The sequence below is a fragment of the Aulostomus chinensis genome, chromosome 6, assembly GCF_037954235.1.
Source record: "Aulostomus chinensis isolate RoL2024-O1b breed Wild chromosome 6, RoL_Achi_v1.0, whole genome shotgun sequence".
NCBI lineage: Eukaryota > Metazoa > Chordata > Actinopteri > Syngnathiformes > Aulostomidae > Aulostomus > Aulostomus chinensis.
In genome coordinates this window covers 14,943,029-14,959,560 of record NC_141325.1, presented here as the reverse complement: position 1 = coordinate 14,959,560, position 16,532 = coordinate 14,943,029, and the positions used below count along the sequence as shown (strand labels likewise).

At 40.2% G+C, this 16,532-nt stretch overlaps 3 protein-coding genes across 5 annotated transcripts; 1 reads left to right on the top strand and 2 right to left on the bottom strand.

The window, feature by feature from the left end:
* Positions 1-1,014: 1,014 nt before the first annotated feature.
* hint2 (histidine triad nucleotide binding protein 2) lies at positions 1,015-5,370 on the bottom strand. 3 transcript variants are annotated; one of them, XM_086205392.1, is made up of 5 exons: positions 5,194-5,370; positions 4,062-4,199; positions 3,817-3,921; positions 3,384-3,452; positions 1,015-3,293 (listed from the first exon to the last, which is right to left on the bottom strand). In XM_086205392.1, the coding sequence occupies exons 1-5, from the start codon at positions 5,290-5,292 to the stop codon at positions 3,291-3,293; spliced, it is 414 nt and encodes a 137-aa protein (XP_086061518.1). In that variant the 5' UTR covers positions 5,293-5,370; the 3' UTR covers positions 1,015-3,290. The 3 variants fall into 3 exon arrangements, with proteins under 3 accessions (XP_086061518.1, XP_086061519.1, XP_086061517.1); XM_086205393.1 differs by having other exon boundaries at positions 1,018-3,293; positions 3,380-3,452; positions 5,084-5,362; XM_086205391.1 differs by having other exon boundaries at positions 1,020-3,293; positions 3,380-3,452; positions 5,194-5,366.
* A 638-nt stretch (positions 5,371-6,008) lies between these two features.
* mrps30 (mitochondrial ribosomal protein S30) lies at positions 6,009-15,483 on the top strand. The gene is made up of 5 exons (XM_086206711.1): positions 6,009-6,656; positions 6,738-6,883; positions 7,034-7,139; positions 7,687-7,863; positions 8,076-15,483. Exons 1-5 carry the CDS (start codon positions 6,062-6,064, stop codon positions 8,333-8,335), a joined length of 1,284 nt encoding a protein of 427 aa, XP_086062837.1. The 5' UTR covers positions 6,009-6,061; the 3' UTR covers positions 8,336-15,483.
* On the bottom strand, positions 8,620-15,667 carry emb (embigin). The gene is made up of 9 exons (XM_086206712.1): positions 15,511-15,667; positions 13,366-13,443; positions 13,074-13,257; positions 12,558-12,640; positions 12,193-12,329; positions 11,433-11,594; positions 10,724-10,841; positions 10,574-10,607; positions 8,620-10,499 (listed from the first exon to the last, which is right to left on the bottom strand). The coding sequence occupies exons 1-9, from the start codon at positions 15,656-15,658 to the stop codon at positions 10,439-10,441; spliced, it is 1,005 nt and encodes a 334-aa protein (XP_086062838.1). The 5' UTR covers positions 15,659-15,667; the 3' UTR covers positions 8,620-10,438.
* Between the last annotated feature and the right edge of the window lie 865 nt (positions 15,668-16,532).

The following is a 16,532-nucleotide window of genomic DNA, read 5'->3' as shown; positions in this document are numbered from 1 at the left end:
TGATAACTCCCTCCCTGGCTGACTCTATATAAAGTTCAGGAGCCTGTTCATTTCACACTCTTTTTCTGTAGTCATGTGTCTATTGGAAAACATTTCCTTGAGGCAGGCGAAGTCAGAGTGCTATCACGTAAAAGACTCCCACAGAGAGTTTTCTGGGTATTTTGTTTTCTTAAATTGAACTGTGAAATGTATTGATCATGCAAGTAAAGAACAGAAGTCTAATATGTCGAATAAACAAAGATATTCTGTGTCCGGCTCGGTGAGGAAATCTTCCTAAAGTACACTTAGTCCCCAGTAAAGATCAGGAGATCAAACCAAAGCTGACACAAATAATCTCATGCAACACAATGGAAAATTGAATGTTAAATAGAACACTAAATGACGGCCTACCTCCTCCAGGGACAGAGCTGGAAAGCATTAAGAGATTCAAGATGGACCTAGATGAACCTTCGCCCGGTACAGGTGCTCAACTGTTGCCCCTACAAAGGTAAAGATTAGCCAATAGCAGCCTTGCAGGAGGGCATCCCCTCTGCTCACACCTCCTCCAGGTGGATTTATACGATCTGGTGGAGACCTGCTGGTGCTGAGGCAACCGGTTAAAGATCCACTAGCAAACTTGACCGAAGGTTATCGCTTGACAAGGTGAAAAAGACCTGAAACCTGACACACAGTCTTCATTGTTTATAGTAATATCAGCTGACAAATGTTGACATTGGTAACAGTCCTCAATAGCATGGAGATTTAACTGAGCCTGAGTGGGTTCAGAGAGGTCTTAAAATGCTTTACTATCAATAAATTGACTTATTTTAGGACAGTCTTTATCAGTCAGGCATGATAAATCCTGTCTGAGATAAAACTAGATAAGTTTCCTTGAGTTTATGAGCAGGAGAGACTTTGACCTATAAAAAAGCAATTCAACATTTGGAAAAGAATTGTGTAACTTTATATATATACATATATACATACATATATGCACACACATATACATACGAATATAAATACACACACATATATACACACATATATATATACATACATATACACACACACATATGTATACACATACATACATATTTATATATATTATATGTATATATTTCTTAAAACAAAGAAAAAATGATGGATGTGTTGTACAGCATCTCATTTGCCTTTCTCTTGGTCCAATTTTTAAAAATCTGTATTTTCAGTGTGATTTTTACTCGTATTCACCACAGTAAGTTTGGACTGTCGAGAGCCAAACTCTTTTTTTTTTTTAGGTGTCACATTTCCTTTTTGTCTTGTAGTGCACCCTTTTTTTTCACAGCTGCGTGAATGCCACAGCTTTCTACTTTTAAGTAAATATAGGACAAAGTTCACGCTTGTTCTCTCCCACAAACGCCAAGGTTATTGAATCGTACGACCAGTCATGCCACATCCGTCTCCCGTCTCACCCTCGCTGTTTCTGTCTGCGGGGGTTGTGAATGATTGGTGATGGGGCTCTTGCTGCCACTAAAGTTCACATTCAAAACTCACTGTTAATAAATATTAAGCACACAACACTACACGCTAAAACAAAAGACAGGATTATTTTTATCCAATAATTTTAATAAAATATTCACTTATCCAAAGAATTTTCACTCACATTTACAACAGTCTATCTGCAACTTATTTTATGGTGCCCATTTTAAGGCGTTTTTGTTTATTAAAATCTGCAGATGCTTTAATTTTTAGTCTTTCTCTAGATTCGAATAATCTCTCAAAACACCCCCACCTCCCCTCAAGAGTCTTACAGTACCTAGAAAGGCACTATCACAACTACAAACTCTCATCTGTTAATAAAAGTAGCAAAAGTAGGGACCAAACGTTTATCCATTGGTCAGTTTTTAACTTAGATATTGACATTTTCCTTAACAAAGGAGAAGAAGAAAACAAAGCGTTGTTCTGACGAAAGTCTGTAAAAAAGTCAATTTTGTCATTCAGTCATGTGACAGCCTGCTGGGAACTCGAGACACTTGAATGTTCATCCAAATACACACACACACGTTTTAGGAGGTGTCTAAATAACATGTTGGTTGACTTCCACATATGTGTTCAGTTTACACTTAAAGCACTTTATAAAACATGCATTGTTTACAGAAACTTCCCATTAAACACTGATATAAAAGCAGCCTTATGTTGGGAGTTCCTATTGCTGTAAATTTTTGGCGATTCATATTTCATTTGCTGCAACTGAATATCCGCCGCTACTGTCACTTATTATCCTGCTCGACTCACTAATAATCAGTATCGGCCTTGGAGTCACAATATCAGCCTATCCCTAATCATTAGTACTATGATTTGAGTTGAGAATATAATGCAACAGATTCATATTGTATATTATCTGTAGCATGTTAAACTCCTTATTTCATGTCGCCATCAGCATCTGGATGTTTATCTGTTGACAATAATGTTCTTACTTCAAATGTAACGTCAGAAAATTGTTGGATTTCCACATAGAAAACCGCATCTTTATTGCATTCATAAGAAAGATAACCTTTACATTCATTCACATGTCAGTGGTCACCAGCCTTTTCCTACTCAAGCTCACCGATGAAGGCAAGATCTACCTGCATCAGCCTGGGATACTTTATATTTTGATATGTGATACAGCAAAATTCAAGCCTTTTGTCACGTCAAACTTGTAGCTGATTTAATCCAAACTCCCCTGAGGAAATAGGGCTTTTACAAGTTGTTGGTTTGCCATCTTGTGGAAAGAAGAGATGCTTAATGAATTCATCACGATTCAGTTACTTTGGTATGATTTGATCGAGTAATGCAATTAAATCGCAGGAACATCTCTGGGGGAAACAGACGTCATTCAGCTGCTGTTTCTTACGTGTGCGCTTCCGATCCTGAAACTGTCTCACTTCTCACAACGGTTTCATTCTTTTATCTGCCTCCAGAAAATGTTAAGGACCCACTTATAACATCGTTTACAGTTCCATCAGGACCTCCAGCAGTTCGGGCCAGCAATATTTAGGTCATGGAAACTGTATCATGAAGCTGCATTAGAAAGTTCTACTTCAAATGCGTCAAAGACCGATTAACAGGTGGGTGGATATTTTAGAACAGAAAATCATCTGAGAGAAGGTTTTTTTTTTGGATGAGCAACACCTAGCATATAATATTTCATATTTGTGGCAGTCAACATGAAAAAAAGACACACAAAGTTCTATGAAACCATTATCCTGGTGGCCAGGTCATCTGTCTGCCTCCTAAGACATGGATGTGAAGGTGGTAGACAGACTGAGCGCCGTGCTTCCCGTCATTGATCACTGCAGAGGACAGAAACACACACGCATCTATAAGCAGCTTTATAATGTAAAAAATTACCATTACTGTATCAATAATGGTGGCTTACCCACTCTGTATCCTTCCGTTAGAGATTCCTGCTTTGCAACATTTTTGGCGACAACCAACAAATGCCCCAATAGCTGGGAAAGGGGAGTATAAGTCAAAAAATGCTCACATGAGTAATTACATGACTTTCTCAGAATTTAGTGGGTGTTTTTGTGTATTTGTAGTTTTTAATTTCATGGATTTTTCTGGCTTTCAACTTAAAAAAAAATACTCCACATTAAAAGGTACAGATTGATCTTTATATGTAACTGGTAAAACTACAGCATGAAATTTAACTTTGTGGAATTTATTTCCCATTGCATCTGCATTTTTTTTGGATGCATTTCTGATTTTTAGTTTCTAAGTGTGTGTTTTAGATGATTTTTTTTTAGGTGCAAAGAGCATAACTACAACCCTAGAAGGAAATCAACAGGTGCAGCAAAAGAATGGACCACTTACTTCAACATCATCATCTTTGGCTTCACTTATTCTTGGAATTGGGATCCTTGGAATAACAAGGAAGTGAACAGGGGCCTGTGGACTGATATCCCTGAAAGCCAAACACTGATAAACATACAAAAACACGTATTACTTGTTGTGTTGCACTTTAAATCCCTTTATCTGCATTGCAACACATGTTAACGTATATCTGGACCCCACATGGAATGAACCAAATGAGATAACCTATTTTGATGACATTTTACCTTCTCATCTTCATAAATAATATCTGCAGGGATGCTCTTGTCAATCACTTTGGAGAAGATGGTGGGAGCTGGGGAGCCATATTTCATGCTGGCCGCCTGTGCCAGCCCGACTTCGTCCCTTCTGCTGCACAGAGGTCTCTGTGGGTCAGCAACACATGACAGTGAATAATGAGAAGATAGGAAATCTCACTGGACATTAAAAAGTGGCTGACAATGCAACTTCCACTCAAGAACTGCTAAATGGCAATCAAAAGTATAGCTACCATAAAACAGTTTATATGAGGTTATCGGCAACTATACCAACCATATAAACAGCTAAAATGAAACTAAGAAAACATCGTCAGCATTCAAACTGTAAATACAAGTCTGTCAGCAAATATAACTAGAAACAGCTACTCTTGGACTGTAACCAAGTATAGCTGAAAAACATACAGCTAGTACAAACCTGTCAATAATGATAGCTAGCATACAAACAGCTACTCTAGGACTGTAACCAAGTACAGCTAGAACAAAAACAGCTAGTACAAAACTGTCAGTAACTATAGCTAGCATAAAAACAGCTACTCAAAGACTATAAACAAGTATAGCTAAAACACATAAAGCTAGTACAAAACTGTCAGTAATTATAGCTAGCATATAAACAAGTAATGTAGGACAGTAAGCAAGTATAGCTAAAACCCATACAGCTAAGATGGGACTGTGAGCAAGAGTAGCTAGCATTCAAACAGCTAATATGGGACTGTGTGCAAGTGTAGCTAGCATTCAAACAGCTAATATGGGACTGTGAGCAAGAGTAGCTAGCATTCAAACAGCTAATATGGGACTGTGAGCAAGAGTAGCTAGCATTCAAACAGCTAATATGGGACTGTGAGCAAGAGTAGCTAGCATACAAACATCTAATATGGGACTGTGAGCAAGAGTAGCTAGCATTCAAACAGCTAATATGGGATTGCAACTAAGTTTGTACAGCTTTGAAACAGTTTGTGGCGCTGTTTAGACGTTAACTAGCATACAATCCAGACCTCTTGGTGGTGGGGCCCCGCAGTTGTCCCACAGCCACCACCAGGAGTGGTGGGACAGTCATGCTGCACATAAGAACCAGAAAAACACTGGTGGTTTTTAGAGGAGCTACCTCGGATCGGCAAACATTTTGCAAACGGCTGAGGTGAGCCGTTCTGGTCCCGATTAGCTGTGTCCGTAAGATCTGACGAAAGAACATAGCAAAGTACATGGACACACTTCACGCAGAGTTGAAAAATGTTGTACGGAGGGTGTTTGTGTCGCTGTCTGTTTCTGGTGAATATTAGAGCGGATAAAAGGAATCAAAGGTGTATTGCTGCCCTCCACAGGTCATTCATGGAACACCCAATAATACTGTATGTGCAGGACCCCGCTTAAGATTGAAGGTTTCTTCTTTCTATTGTAAACACGAGCAGAAATAGTGTATTTGTCGTAAAGTTTCGTGTAGATACGTGTATTCAGTGGCAGTGCTATATAAGTATGCGCTAGATCGTTTTGTGGTGTGTTGTGTAATTTTGAGAGGAAATACGGGAAATTAATATAACATTTTCAATCGTAAAAAGTTGACATTTTTGCTTGAAAGTTAAGATAACATCGGATTAAAAATGCATGTCAATACGTCTAACTTTAAAATTAAAAGGTCTTTATTGAATTTAAACTGTGTTTTAAGTGCACACAATGCACCATGTAGGTGAAGCAATGGCTGGCCAAAGACAATCCACCTTTTTCAATGTTAACCAAAACACTAATTCATCTTTACAATACCAGGTCGATTTGGGGTACTATGACGTGTAACTGAGTTGAATCAATAAGAATTTATAGCTTTATATTTTCTAGTTTGCGAATAAGTGTAAGTTTTGAGATAAATGGATGGGGGGGGGGGGAATCACTTCAGTAATGCAACATTTCGTCCACTAGTAGGTGCTGTTGACAACTGCGACTTTTGTGCTTCTCAACAAAACAGAAGAAGAGGGAGAAACATGGCGGCCCACACACGGCTGCCCTTGCGTTTCCCTAAAAACCTGCTTTTGATTCGAAACCACAAGCTTGTCCACACCGATGCTGCGGCGAAGGAGCCCGCCTATCCCCCTATCGTCCCCTCTCTAACGGCAAAAAGCAAATCTGCAATCCTGCGGAAGGTTCAAGAGCAAATTCAGAAGATTAACGCTGCTCCAATACAGGAGAAGATTGGCCTCATCACCCGCGTCCAACGGAAAAAATTTGTGGTTTACCCGCAGACTTACGCACGCAACCCAGATAGATGGTACCAACATTTTACCAAGACCGCCTATATCCCCGGCTTGCCCGAGAAATTCAGCATGGGTAGTGGGGAGGCCGCAGAGCAGGAGAGTCCCCCGACCTTCGCGGTTCCTGGGATTGAGAATGATGCGTTTGCGGACATTCGCTCAATGGTGAATCGTTTGATTTTACAGGAGCACCAGATGACAAAGAAACGCAAGTTGTTCCTGTACAGAGAGCAGGAGCTGGTCATGGGACCTTTTCTGAGGAACCTGGTGAAAGGACTCACTTACAGTCTTGGCAAATATAATCCACTGCTGCTCCTCTCCAGCCTGGGTATGGATGAGAGATAACGCAACCATGGCTTATTGATATTTTCTCATCTCCTATTCATTTTTTATGCGTTTTCTTCATCAGATCTCAGTCCCTCGGTGCACTATTATTGGAGGAGAGGGCAGAGGACCATCCCAAAGGGCCACAGGAAGGGGCACTTAGAACCGTCTAGGTTCCAAATTGACGACCGCCCGCACAGTCAGATCCGGATAAACAAACAACTGCCACAGGTAGAAATCACTTTCAGACCCTTTTGATGAGATAAATGAATATCTCCAACCTTTTCCACGTGAACAACTGAGGAAGGTGTTCTGGTTGTGTTGCTGACACAGTCGGTACAACTATGCATCATCATTTTCTTTCCCTTTAATCCTACCTAGTTCACCCCAATGGAGGCCTCCTATGATGCTGAAGTTCCTGAGGTCAAATACGCTCCCAGCTTGATGCCTCTGTTCAGGAGACAGTACATCAACCACATCTTCACAGGTAACGCTCCGGCTCACTGATACATTGATGATATATGGAGGAGATTGAGAACGCACGTTAAAAGTGCACTGTGAATTCAAACCTTAACTACACATTACAGTTAAAACAAAACCAAATGAAATTACAAGTGGGTGAAATGAATGCTGTTCTAAGTCGATTGAAACTAAGGAACATAAAACGACAACAAAAAAAATCTTTAATCGACAAAGACAATGGTGAAATGGGGATGGCTGGGAAGAAGACAATCAATGACAATAACAATGGAAATGATTAATTAAATTATGAAACACTGCACAGAATAAATATTGTAAGCATGTAAGCTAATTTTGGGTCATTCAAAACCTACCACTGAAGGTCATTCAATGGAACTGCTGAGCTTTCAAGAAGACCCTGTATGATTACTGTACATTTTAAATCAAACACGAAGAAGAATGCAAAATATTTCAATGATAAATCAATTTAAAAGTTGCCAGTTAGAAGTTACCAACTGATGTCCCCTTTTCTTTGCTCTGATGGCATCATGTGCTCTCATTCTCATGCTAATTAGGTTCGAAGTTGTCGGACCCAGCATGCTACGGTCACACTCAGTTCCACCTGGTGCCAGACCGCTACCACCGAAACCGGATTGCCCGACTGAAACAGTCTGACCAGGTGGAGTTGTTCCTCAGAGCTAATGGCCTGGCTAGTCTCTTTGCCTGGACTGGAGCTCAGGCCACGTACCAGGGTACGTTTCAGTCCTATCGCTGGATACGACAGCAGCCTTTGATGCTGGTTGGTGTTATAATTATGTTGTCGATTATTAGAGGATGGCTGTTTTCTCTCCTGATCTCTTGGTGTCTACAAACTATTGTCAGGATTTTTAAGTTGTACAGCTGATTTAATTCTTTGTACATGCTTGCATGTTTGAAACAGCTGCTCGTGTCTCCTCCCTTTCAGGTTTCTGGAACCACCACGACGTCACCAGGCCTTTTGTGTCGCAGGCCGTGATCACGGACGGCCAGTTCTTCTCATTCTTCTGCTACCAGCTCAACACGCTGGCTCTGTCTGTGGAGACAGACGCCAACAACCCCAGGAAAAACCTCCTATGGGGTACAGAGAGCTTCCGCCTCTACGAGAGTGTGCAGGATTCACAAGTGGTGGGTCTGAATGATGATGTCATCAAGCTGCTGGTCCAGTTCCTCCTAAACCAACCATAGAGGCCAAGCAAGCTCACGGAGGTCTTAAAGATTTCCTCGAGTTTCTAAGGTATCAACAGATGCAACATGGGGAAGCTGTGTGCCACTGTACGAGATATGTCTGAAACCAAATTATCGTTGCCCACATTAAATGTATGCCAGAGATAAAACAACGGTTCTCGAACCGATGTGGTTGTGTGTTCATTAGTAAACCGTAAAGATTACGAGCCTTCCTTTAGGTTTCCTCTGGAAATCTCATTTTAAAATTCTATCACACACAAGCAGTCACTGAAACAAGACACGGATTTACGGTTTTAATTTGCTTGTTTACACGTTCAGTTCAATTGGCAGCTAAAGGCACACAAAGTGACACACAAGCTTTGTGATTATACTGAGCCATCAACATGAAAAACTACATCTGCATAGGTGATATGTTAAGCACACAATAGCACAAACTCATGAATGACACACAGTCATTGCAAGTGCAGAAGTAAATGGTTCAGGCATCGTGTTGTGAGAGTGTAAGGCACTGCTAATTTACTAATGCATAAGTAAAAAAAGAGCTGAGGTTGCAGTTATTGCTGCTAGAGTTGTTCCAATTTACACTCCAGAAATCATGATGAGCCTGTACACCAATATGGTAGTGTACTGAGCCCCGAAACAGCATCCTGCTGCTTCCTGCACATCTCCAACCAAATCCTAAACCAGTCCCTATTAACTCCCCCTAATTCCCCCCAGCGAGCACGTTGTTGCAGGCGGTCTGCCGCATTACAGGTTGTCCCAAACCGAGTAGCCTGAGGGGGGAGTGGATGGTAACGCCCTTAATTAGCTCGAGTGTATTTCAGCTGTCTCCATCAACACCTGTAGTCGTCAGCGCAATTAATTCAGAATGGAGGAAACATGACATTTATGTTCTGTCTTTCTATTTTGCCATGAACGGAACACGTATTTATGCCATAGAGTGATAATTATGGAATGTGCACTGATTGTAAAGGCTGGAAAAAAATATAATTTTGTCCCATAATGCACTTCACTTCAACATGCAATGTCAGGAAAAGCAGCTTCTTTTTTATAGTTTAGGCCATGTTCATTGTTTTGTGGATGTTCTATAGTGCTGAGTCTTTTAAAAAGACCAAAGCCTTCATCTGGCAAGGAAGCAAGAGGTTTCGCTAAAAGGGACATGGAGCTAAACACACAATGTAGTCATGGTGAGGACATCGTCCTGTGTGTGGGGAGGATTGCCAAAGGTGTCTCAAAGCTTTCACAACGTCCCCCTTAACAAGAAGCACCCTCCAGTGTTGTTAGTGTGACTTCTAACGGAGTGACGCTAATGGTGGACGGCTTGGGCCTCCCATTGATATCACTGGCAGGAAAATCATTTCTTCTTTGTTGCTTTAAAACAGCAGCCTACACAGAAAGCTGAGTCGTGCTTCCACTGGCAGACGCTGTTTTAGACATGTAAAGAAAAACTGACCGGTGCCATCAGAGACTGGCCACATGGAGTGAGCCAAATGTGGCCATGTGTAGTAGCAAGGCTATATTTTGGGGGAGGGGTGACTGTCAAAGCAGATGTTAAAAAAAAGTTCTATGGCTTCATTCTCTGTATTTGTTCATGATTTACAATCTCAGGTCAGACAACAGCGATCACATCTATATCAGGTTAGTATTTTAAACAGATATAAATATACAGTTTTTGTATGTGTACTTTTAACACTCGAGTATTGGACAATCATTCAAGCATCAGAATATCTTGGAGGAAAAACTTGTATTGGAACATCTCTAGCTGTTGCCAAAAATAAGAGAAAATCTATTCTACTTCTGTTTGACAGCAAAGAAGAAGCACACACGTGAACAGGCAGATTTTCTGTCTTTCCACAGCAAATTACAAAATCCGAGGTTCAACGAAAAAAAAGTGAAACGTTTCACTTCAAGCTATCTTCCATCGAGACATGAAATTTGTGCATAAAGATTCTCCAAGTGGCGTGAATCATTCAGTTATGGTTGTTGTTTTCTTTCTCTCTTTGGTGAAAATATTTGGATGATAATAAATTATTACTATAGATTAAATATTGCTGGAAAGCTTGACCATTCACATTTAAAAATATGTGAAATATGATGAGGTCCTCAGACTTTGCGCTGTCTCATTGAAGAACTCTCCTCCAGTCCATTATTTTCTCCCTGCGTCCTGATGAAGAAAGACATGCATTAAAAACTGCAGATACACACAAAACTACAGAGGTGCGTAAGTCTTGTACTCACGGGGTGTTGGGTTGGTCAGCATTCATCTTATCACCTGCAGTCAACACACACACACACACACACACACACGTGCACGCGCCACACAAACATTAGTATGCAACATACTACAATTACACACACTGATATGAAGTTCATGAGGTTTCTGACTACCTCCTTTGTTGCTCTTCTTGGACAGACTTTTCTCATACAGCAAAATGGCAGCGACCAAGATGATCACTTCCACCAAGATGGCTGCGAAGGGCTTCAGAGGCTCATAGAAGGTGATGACCTTCAGCAGCAGTAGAGAGAGTGGTCAGCTCTCATGTAGAAATAACCCCATCGAAAGTAGATAATGATCAAGTACTCTGAAATACTTTCAACTAAATCTTTGCGTATGTGCTTTAAAACATGAAGACAAAGCCAGATGTGAGCATGTTAGAAAACAAGGCAAAGTAGAACACACTTTTAAAAGTTTAAATAAAAGGAAAATAATTGGCTCTTACAGTAGTTGCAAAAGTGCAACTTTTAATCTGTTTTGTTTTGTTTTTGTTTTATTATGTTACGCAGGTGAAAATCAGTCTGAACCACGACAAGTGATCCGAACATATCGCAGCCACTAGTTTCGTTGAATAATTCAGCGATTCCAGTCAATCAAGTCATACAATCAATAAAATGTGATCATTATTGAGCAATTATTATTGTGCAATTAAGGTAAAAATGATTTGTTTGAGTTTTTTTTTTTTTTGCTAAATCTTGAATGGTAAGCTGTGATGAGTGGTTTTAGGAAAGTGTCGTGTAATAAAGACTTTATTATTGTACTCTACAATGTGGGAGAGTAGAAGTACCTCATAAATTGGTTGTTGAAGTGTGCAACACATACCTTGAGCTCCACGTGACTCATGGTGGTGCTTATGGCGTACACGGCGCCGCAGTAATATAAACCTGAGTCCGCCTGTGTCAGGTTGTGCACCAGCAGCCTCGACTCATTCTCTTTGATTTTGATTTCATAGCGGTGAGGTTCTGCCTGCACATCAATCTGCTCCTAAAGGAAAAACATGATTTAAAAAAAAACCAATGACTTCTTTACACCATTTCACTGTAATGATTTCAGTTAATCAAGGCCTTGGCTAGAACTTTGCACACAAGCAACTTTACAGGAGGCTTCTTGTGTTGGGCAGTTATGCTTTTTTACAAGTACAGTAGCTGGATATTAATAAATATGATGTTATGCTGTATAGAAGAAGGCCATTTCTATTTAAGACATATTACAGTCACTGAAAGTTTTTGAAAGTTATATATAAATATCGAGGCTTACATTACTTATTGTTTCTCATTGTAAACTGATTTATCAAAGATCCTTTCACAGGTCTGGATTGCAACCGCAAGTCGTTCATGATGTGTAGTTTTTGAACAATGAATTTAGCCCCTTCACTCCAACACAGGTATTCTGTTTTATTTTGGATTATTAGACTTCTATTTGAGGATTAAATGAGGTCATCACTTGAAATGAATTCATCAAAATAATAAAGCACGGTACAACCAGGAGTGTGGGACATGTCAATCTTGCAGTCTGAACATGCTGCTTAAATGAATCCACTGATATTCATTTATCCTAAAACTAGCATGACTAGTTCACCCACCTTCTCTGTGGCATTTTCTTTGAACCAGTGCCATGTGCTTGGCTTAGGTTGCTTGTCATCCATTTTACATACAATCACAGCAGTATCTCCAATGTAGGTGACTATCGGTTTGTCTCGCACATCAGTAATCAGTGGAGCTGAAAACAGACGAAAACCAAACAATAAAAAGGAGAAGGATATGAAGAGAAATGTTAAAAAAAAAACAACCTTGGTTCCCAAAAAAAAGAACAATATAATGACACAGTTTTCTTCTCATACTGCCACAGTTATTTGGTGTAAATAATGATATTCAGTATGCATTGCCAGCAGGGCATCCATGTGTTCATAGCAAGAGAAATGTGACATGGAATGGATGCGATTTGTACCTGCCAAGATAAAATCGATTTTTGCTTCATTCCCAAACACGCAGGAGTAATTTCCAAGGCTCTCCTCCTTTTCAATCATGAACCTGCAAGCAAACATAAATAAATAAATAAATAATAAGATATGGTAAGTCATTAGTTACCATGAAATACAGCACTTAAATTAGTTATTAATTGATAAGAATGGCTATTCAGCAATAAACTAAGTTTGAATTATGTACAAAGTAGCATAGATATTGGTGGTGGCATTCAGGGGTGCCTTGCTATTAAGGCATAAAATATTGATTGTGAAGAAAATAAAACATGAATTAATCAAATAAATTAATTCATGTTTTTGAGTTAGATGAATAAACTATAACTACATTTTTAATTTCTGAAAATAATAATATATAGACATGTGAATGTACAATGTATGCAGTCCAACAACACAGTTTATACTTGACCGTGGAATTTATCCAAAAAAGACAAGATAGAAGTATTTTTTGAAGTGCTACAAATCAAATCAAGGAAATGACTTACCCTCTTTGGAGATTATACTGCTGGTTCTTCAACACCACTGTGCTGTGGCTGTTCTCAATGTCTTCCCCATCTTTAGTCCAGAACACACTTAGGTTTAAAGGTTTCACTAGATTTCCCGCCCAAGTACACTCTAGTGTCATATTGACGGGGTTCAACACTTGTATTTTCTCCGTGTGACTGTTCCCTGTATTGCAATATTGAGGATAATAATTATTAATCAGACCAGTAAACACTCAGCTAATTAGTCAACATACAGTTTCCAGTGATGGTTAAAAAATGGACGTCATTTCACCTTTCAGGACAACACTTCGTACATCTTTAGGGAGAGGACTGCTGGGCTCCTGCGGTGGGGGGGTTGGGCCAGGTGTCTCTGACAAGATATGAAATATCAAAATTTATGTATGATTTAAATATAGTTGCACATGTGATACAGAACTGGCAGCATTGTCATTTTGCTAACTGATTAAACTGTATTCTTGAGACTAAATGCATACTTGCGAAGTTATTTTGTTACTTGGTGGTTGCTAGGGGTTTCAGAATGGGGCCAAAGGTGTTGGCAGGGTATTCAGAGAAGGCAATATTGTGATGCCACTGAGTTTCCAAGGTGGTCAAAGTGGTTGTTATGGTGTTGCCAGGTTGTTGCTGTGATTTTTCATAGTGGTTGTTGTGGTGTTAGCTGATTGCCAGACTTGTTCAGAGAGGTCATTATTGTGTTGCCAATAGGTTTCTGGGATGTGCAAAATGGTTGCTATGTTGTTGCCAACTGGTTGCTATGATGTTCAGAGTGAACATTACTGTGTTGCCAGTTGGTTGCTTGGCTATTCAGAATAGTCATTATCGGGTTGCCAATTGGTTGCTAGGGTGTTGGTGTAGTCACTATGGTGTTGCCATTTGGTTGCTAGGGTGTTGGAGTAGTCACTATGGTGTTGCCATTTGGTAGCTAGGGTGTTCAGAATGGTTGTTATGCTGTTTTGCCTGTTGCTAGAGTTTTCATAGTCAAAGCTACAGTGTTGGTGGGTCCACCAGGGTGTTCAGAGTGATAGCTATCAACAGCTGGTTGCTAGGGTATTAAATTTGTCAGTATGGTGTTGCTAACTGGTTGCTCGGAGATTAAGAATTTTCATTAGTGTTGCCAGGTGGTTTTGAGAGGGTCAAGGATGGATACTGTGTTAGCGGGTGGTTGCTGGGGTCGTTTGAGTTGTTATGTGGTGAAAGGTGGTTGCAAGGGTTTTTGAGAGTTGGAATTATGGTGTTGGTTTCTTGAGTGTTCAAAATGGTTGTTAGGATTTGCAGTCTTCACAAGCTATAGAGACTAGCAATGCAGAGCAGAGGTACAAAGTGCCACTTGTTTGAACCGCTAAAGAAAATGTCCATGACTATGGTGGACGCAGAGTTTACCAATATGTTGGGCATGCGAATTCAAAAACATGTTTACTGTAATAAAAATGCTATTTTCTGAAAGATGCAGTTCGTTGGATTGTAGATTCTAGTCATGATCAGTGTGTCAGCGTTTTTGTCTCCTAGCAACAATGACACCTGCATATAACAAAGTATCAGTGTATATTGCTAACACATGCTGATGTTGTTCATTGTTTCTCACTGGCCATTTCCCACATGAGTCTTTCACCAGCCTTCTTAACTTACTGCCCCTGGAGGTCATGAGTAAAAAAATCTGTGTGCTACATGTGCTACATTTTGTTTGTGTTCGCTATGTAAGTGAGTTGGTTACTAAGTTTGAGATGCCATTGCTCATGAACATGGACTCAGGCCTGCAACATTTTATGTTGGTTTCAAGGACATTGATTCATCAGTTGCAGAACGAATGCACGAGTGAGTGTGGAAAGAATTAAAATTCATTTTGACCCTGAAATCTGTGGGTTTTTTTAATGTTTTTTTTCATTTTTAATATTTATTTAACATAATATTTGACTTTTAGAGTGTTGTGTGTCGGTCATACATATTTTGGTCATATTTCATGTGGGTTATTTTGTGATTGTAAGGTTAGTAGGATTATAGAAGTAACCAGTCAGATATTCTGCTTAGTGGAGGCACCGGCAATATTTTTGTGTTTATATGTTTTATCTTAACATCATTTATTACAGTTCAGTACAGTCCCCCGGCCATCGTAGTCCAACTTCCTATAACTGTGTCTAACTATTAGCTACATGGGACATGTGCTATATCCTCTTGTTTTTAAGTGAGAGTTAATGTGCTTTTAGATTATCTCTACAAAAAAAAAATTTAAACAAAGACAGAAACCACTTGATAATGCAAAACCAAATAAAAGTATAATGTGCAATCTGCAACACTGTAACAGTAGTGCAGTAATCCTGTCACATTTCCTATTTCAAAGACGCCCCCAGTGAGAAAGAGGCGATGCAGAACAAGCTTTTAGGCAACCACATACAGTCACGACTAGAACCCAAATATCATTTACTTGTATCGATGTGTCCGCAGGAGATGAGAAGCAGTAGGATGTGAAAGAAGAGCTGCTTCCAGGAGGCTGACATGATTATTATTATCCTGTTGTTATCTCTGCAAGCACCTCTCTCCTCTGGTGTCTCTCCTCTCTCTGGCTGCTGCATCAGCTAACACCACACCCCTCCACCCACACAGCACAAGTGACGCAGCCATGATATCAGCCTGCAGCCTGTGGGTGACTGCTTCCATCCATTATTCAGTCAGGCAGGTCTCATCATGTACCTACAGAGACATGTCCTGCGGGGCTCTGACGAAGCTAAATGTTGCTCTGCGTGCAGTTTATCACTTTAATTTTTAATTTTTGTCCAAACAGAGCTACTGCATTGTATGGAGCTCAGTGCGAGATGCCACTTCCTGTTACATGAGAGGACTGGGTGTTGACAGTCTAGTGATGTGTGTGCTTCTGTGGAAACATAATTTTTTCGTCTGTGCGGCTTTGGGCGCGAGGGTGGCGTCCCTTATTTCTATTTCTGAAAGGTGGCAACCCTAACAACCCTAACACACACACACACACACACACACACACAAACACATTCATACTTCTATCTTGGTAAGAACCTTCATTGATATAAGACTTAGTTTAGCGCCTCACTCTATACCTTAGACATTACAAATAAGTGCTTGACCCCAACCCAGACGCTAAAACAGCTAAAGGGCTGCACCTCCATGTTGGAAGGCAGATACAAATGGTAAATGGACTCAGTTTATATAGCGCCTTTCTAGCAGCTCAAAGCTCTTTACAGCATCGTCTCATTCACACACACACACTGATGGTGAAGGCTCCCTTGCAAAGCGCCAACCTACTCATCAGGAGGAATTATGGGTTCAGTATCTTGCTCACTGACACTTCAACATGGTCACCACGGGTGAGGATCGAACCAGCAGGAAGGAAGGAAAGCGTTGTTCCAGCTCCAGACTTGCAAGTTTTGCTGCTCATGTCTGGGATACCCGGGCAGGACTATTTGTTTAATATGTGCG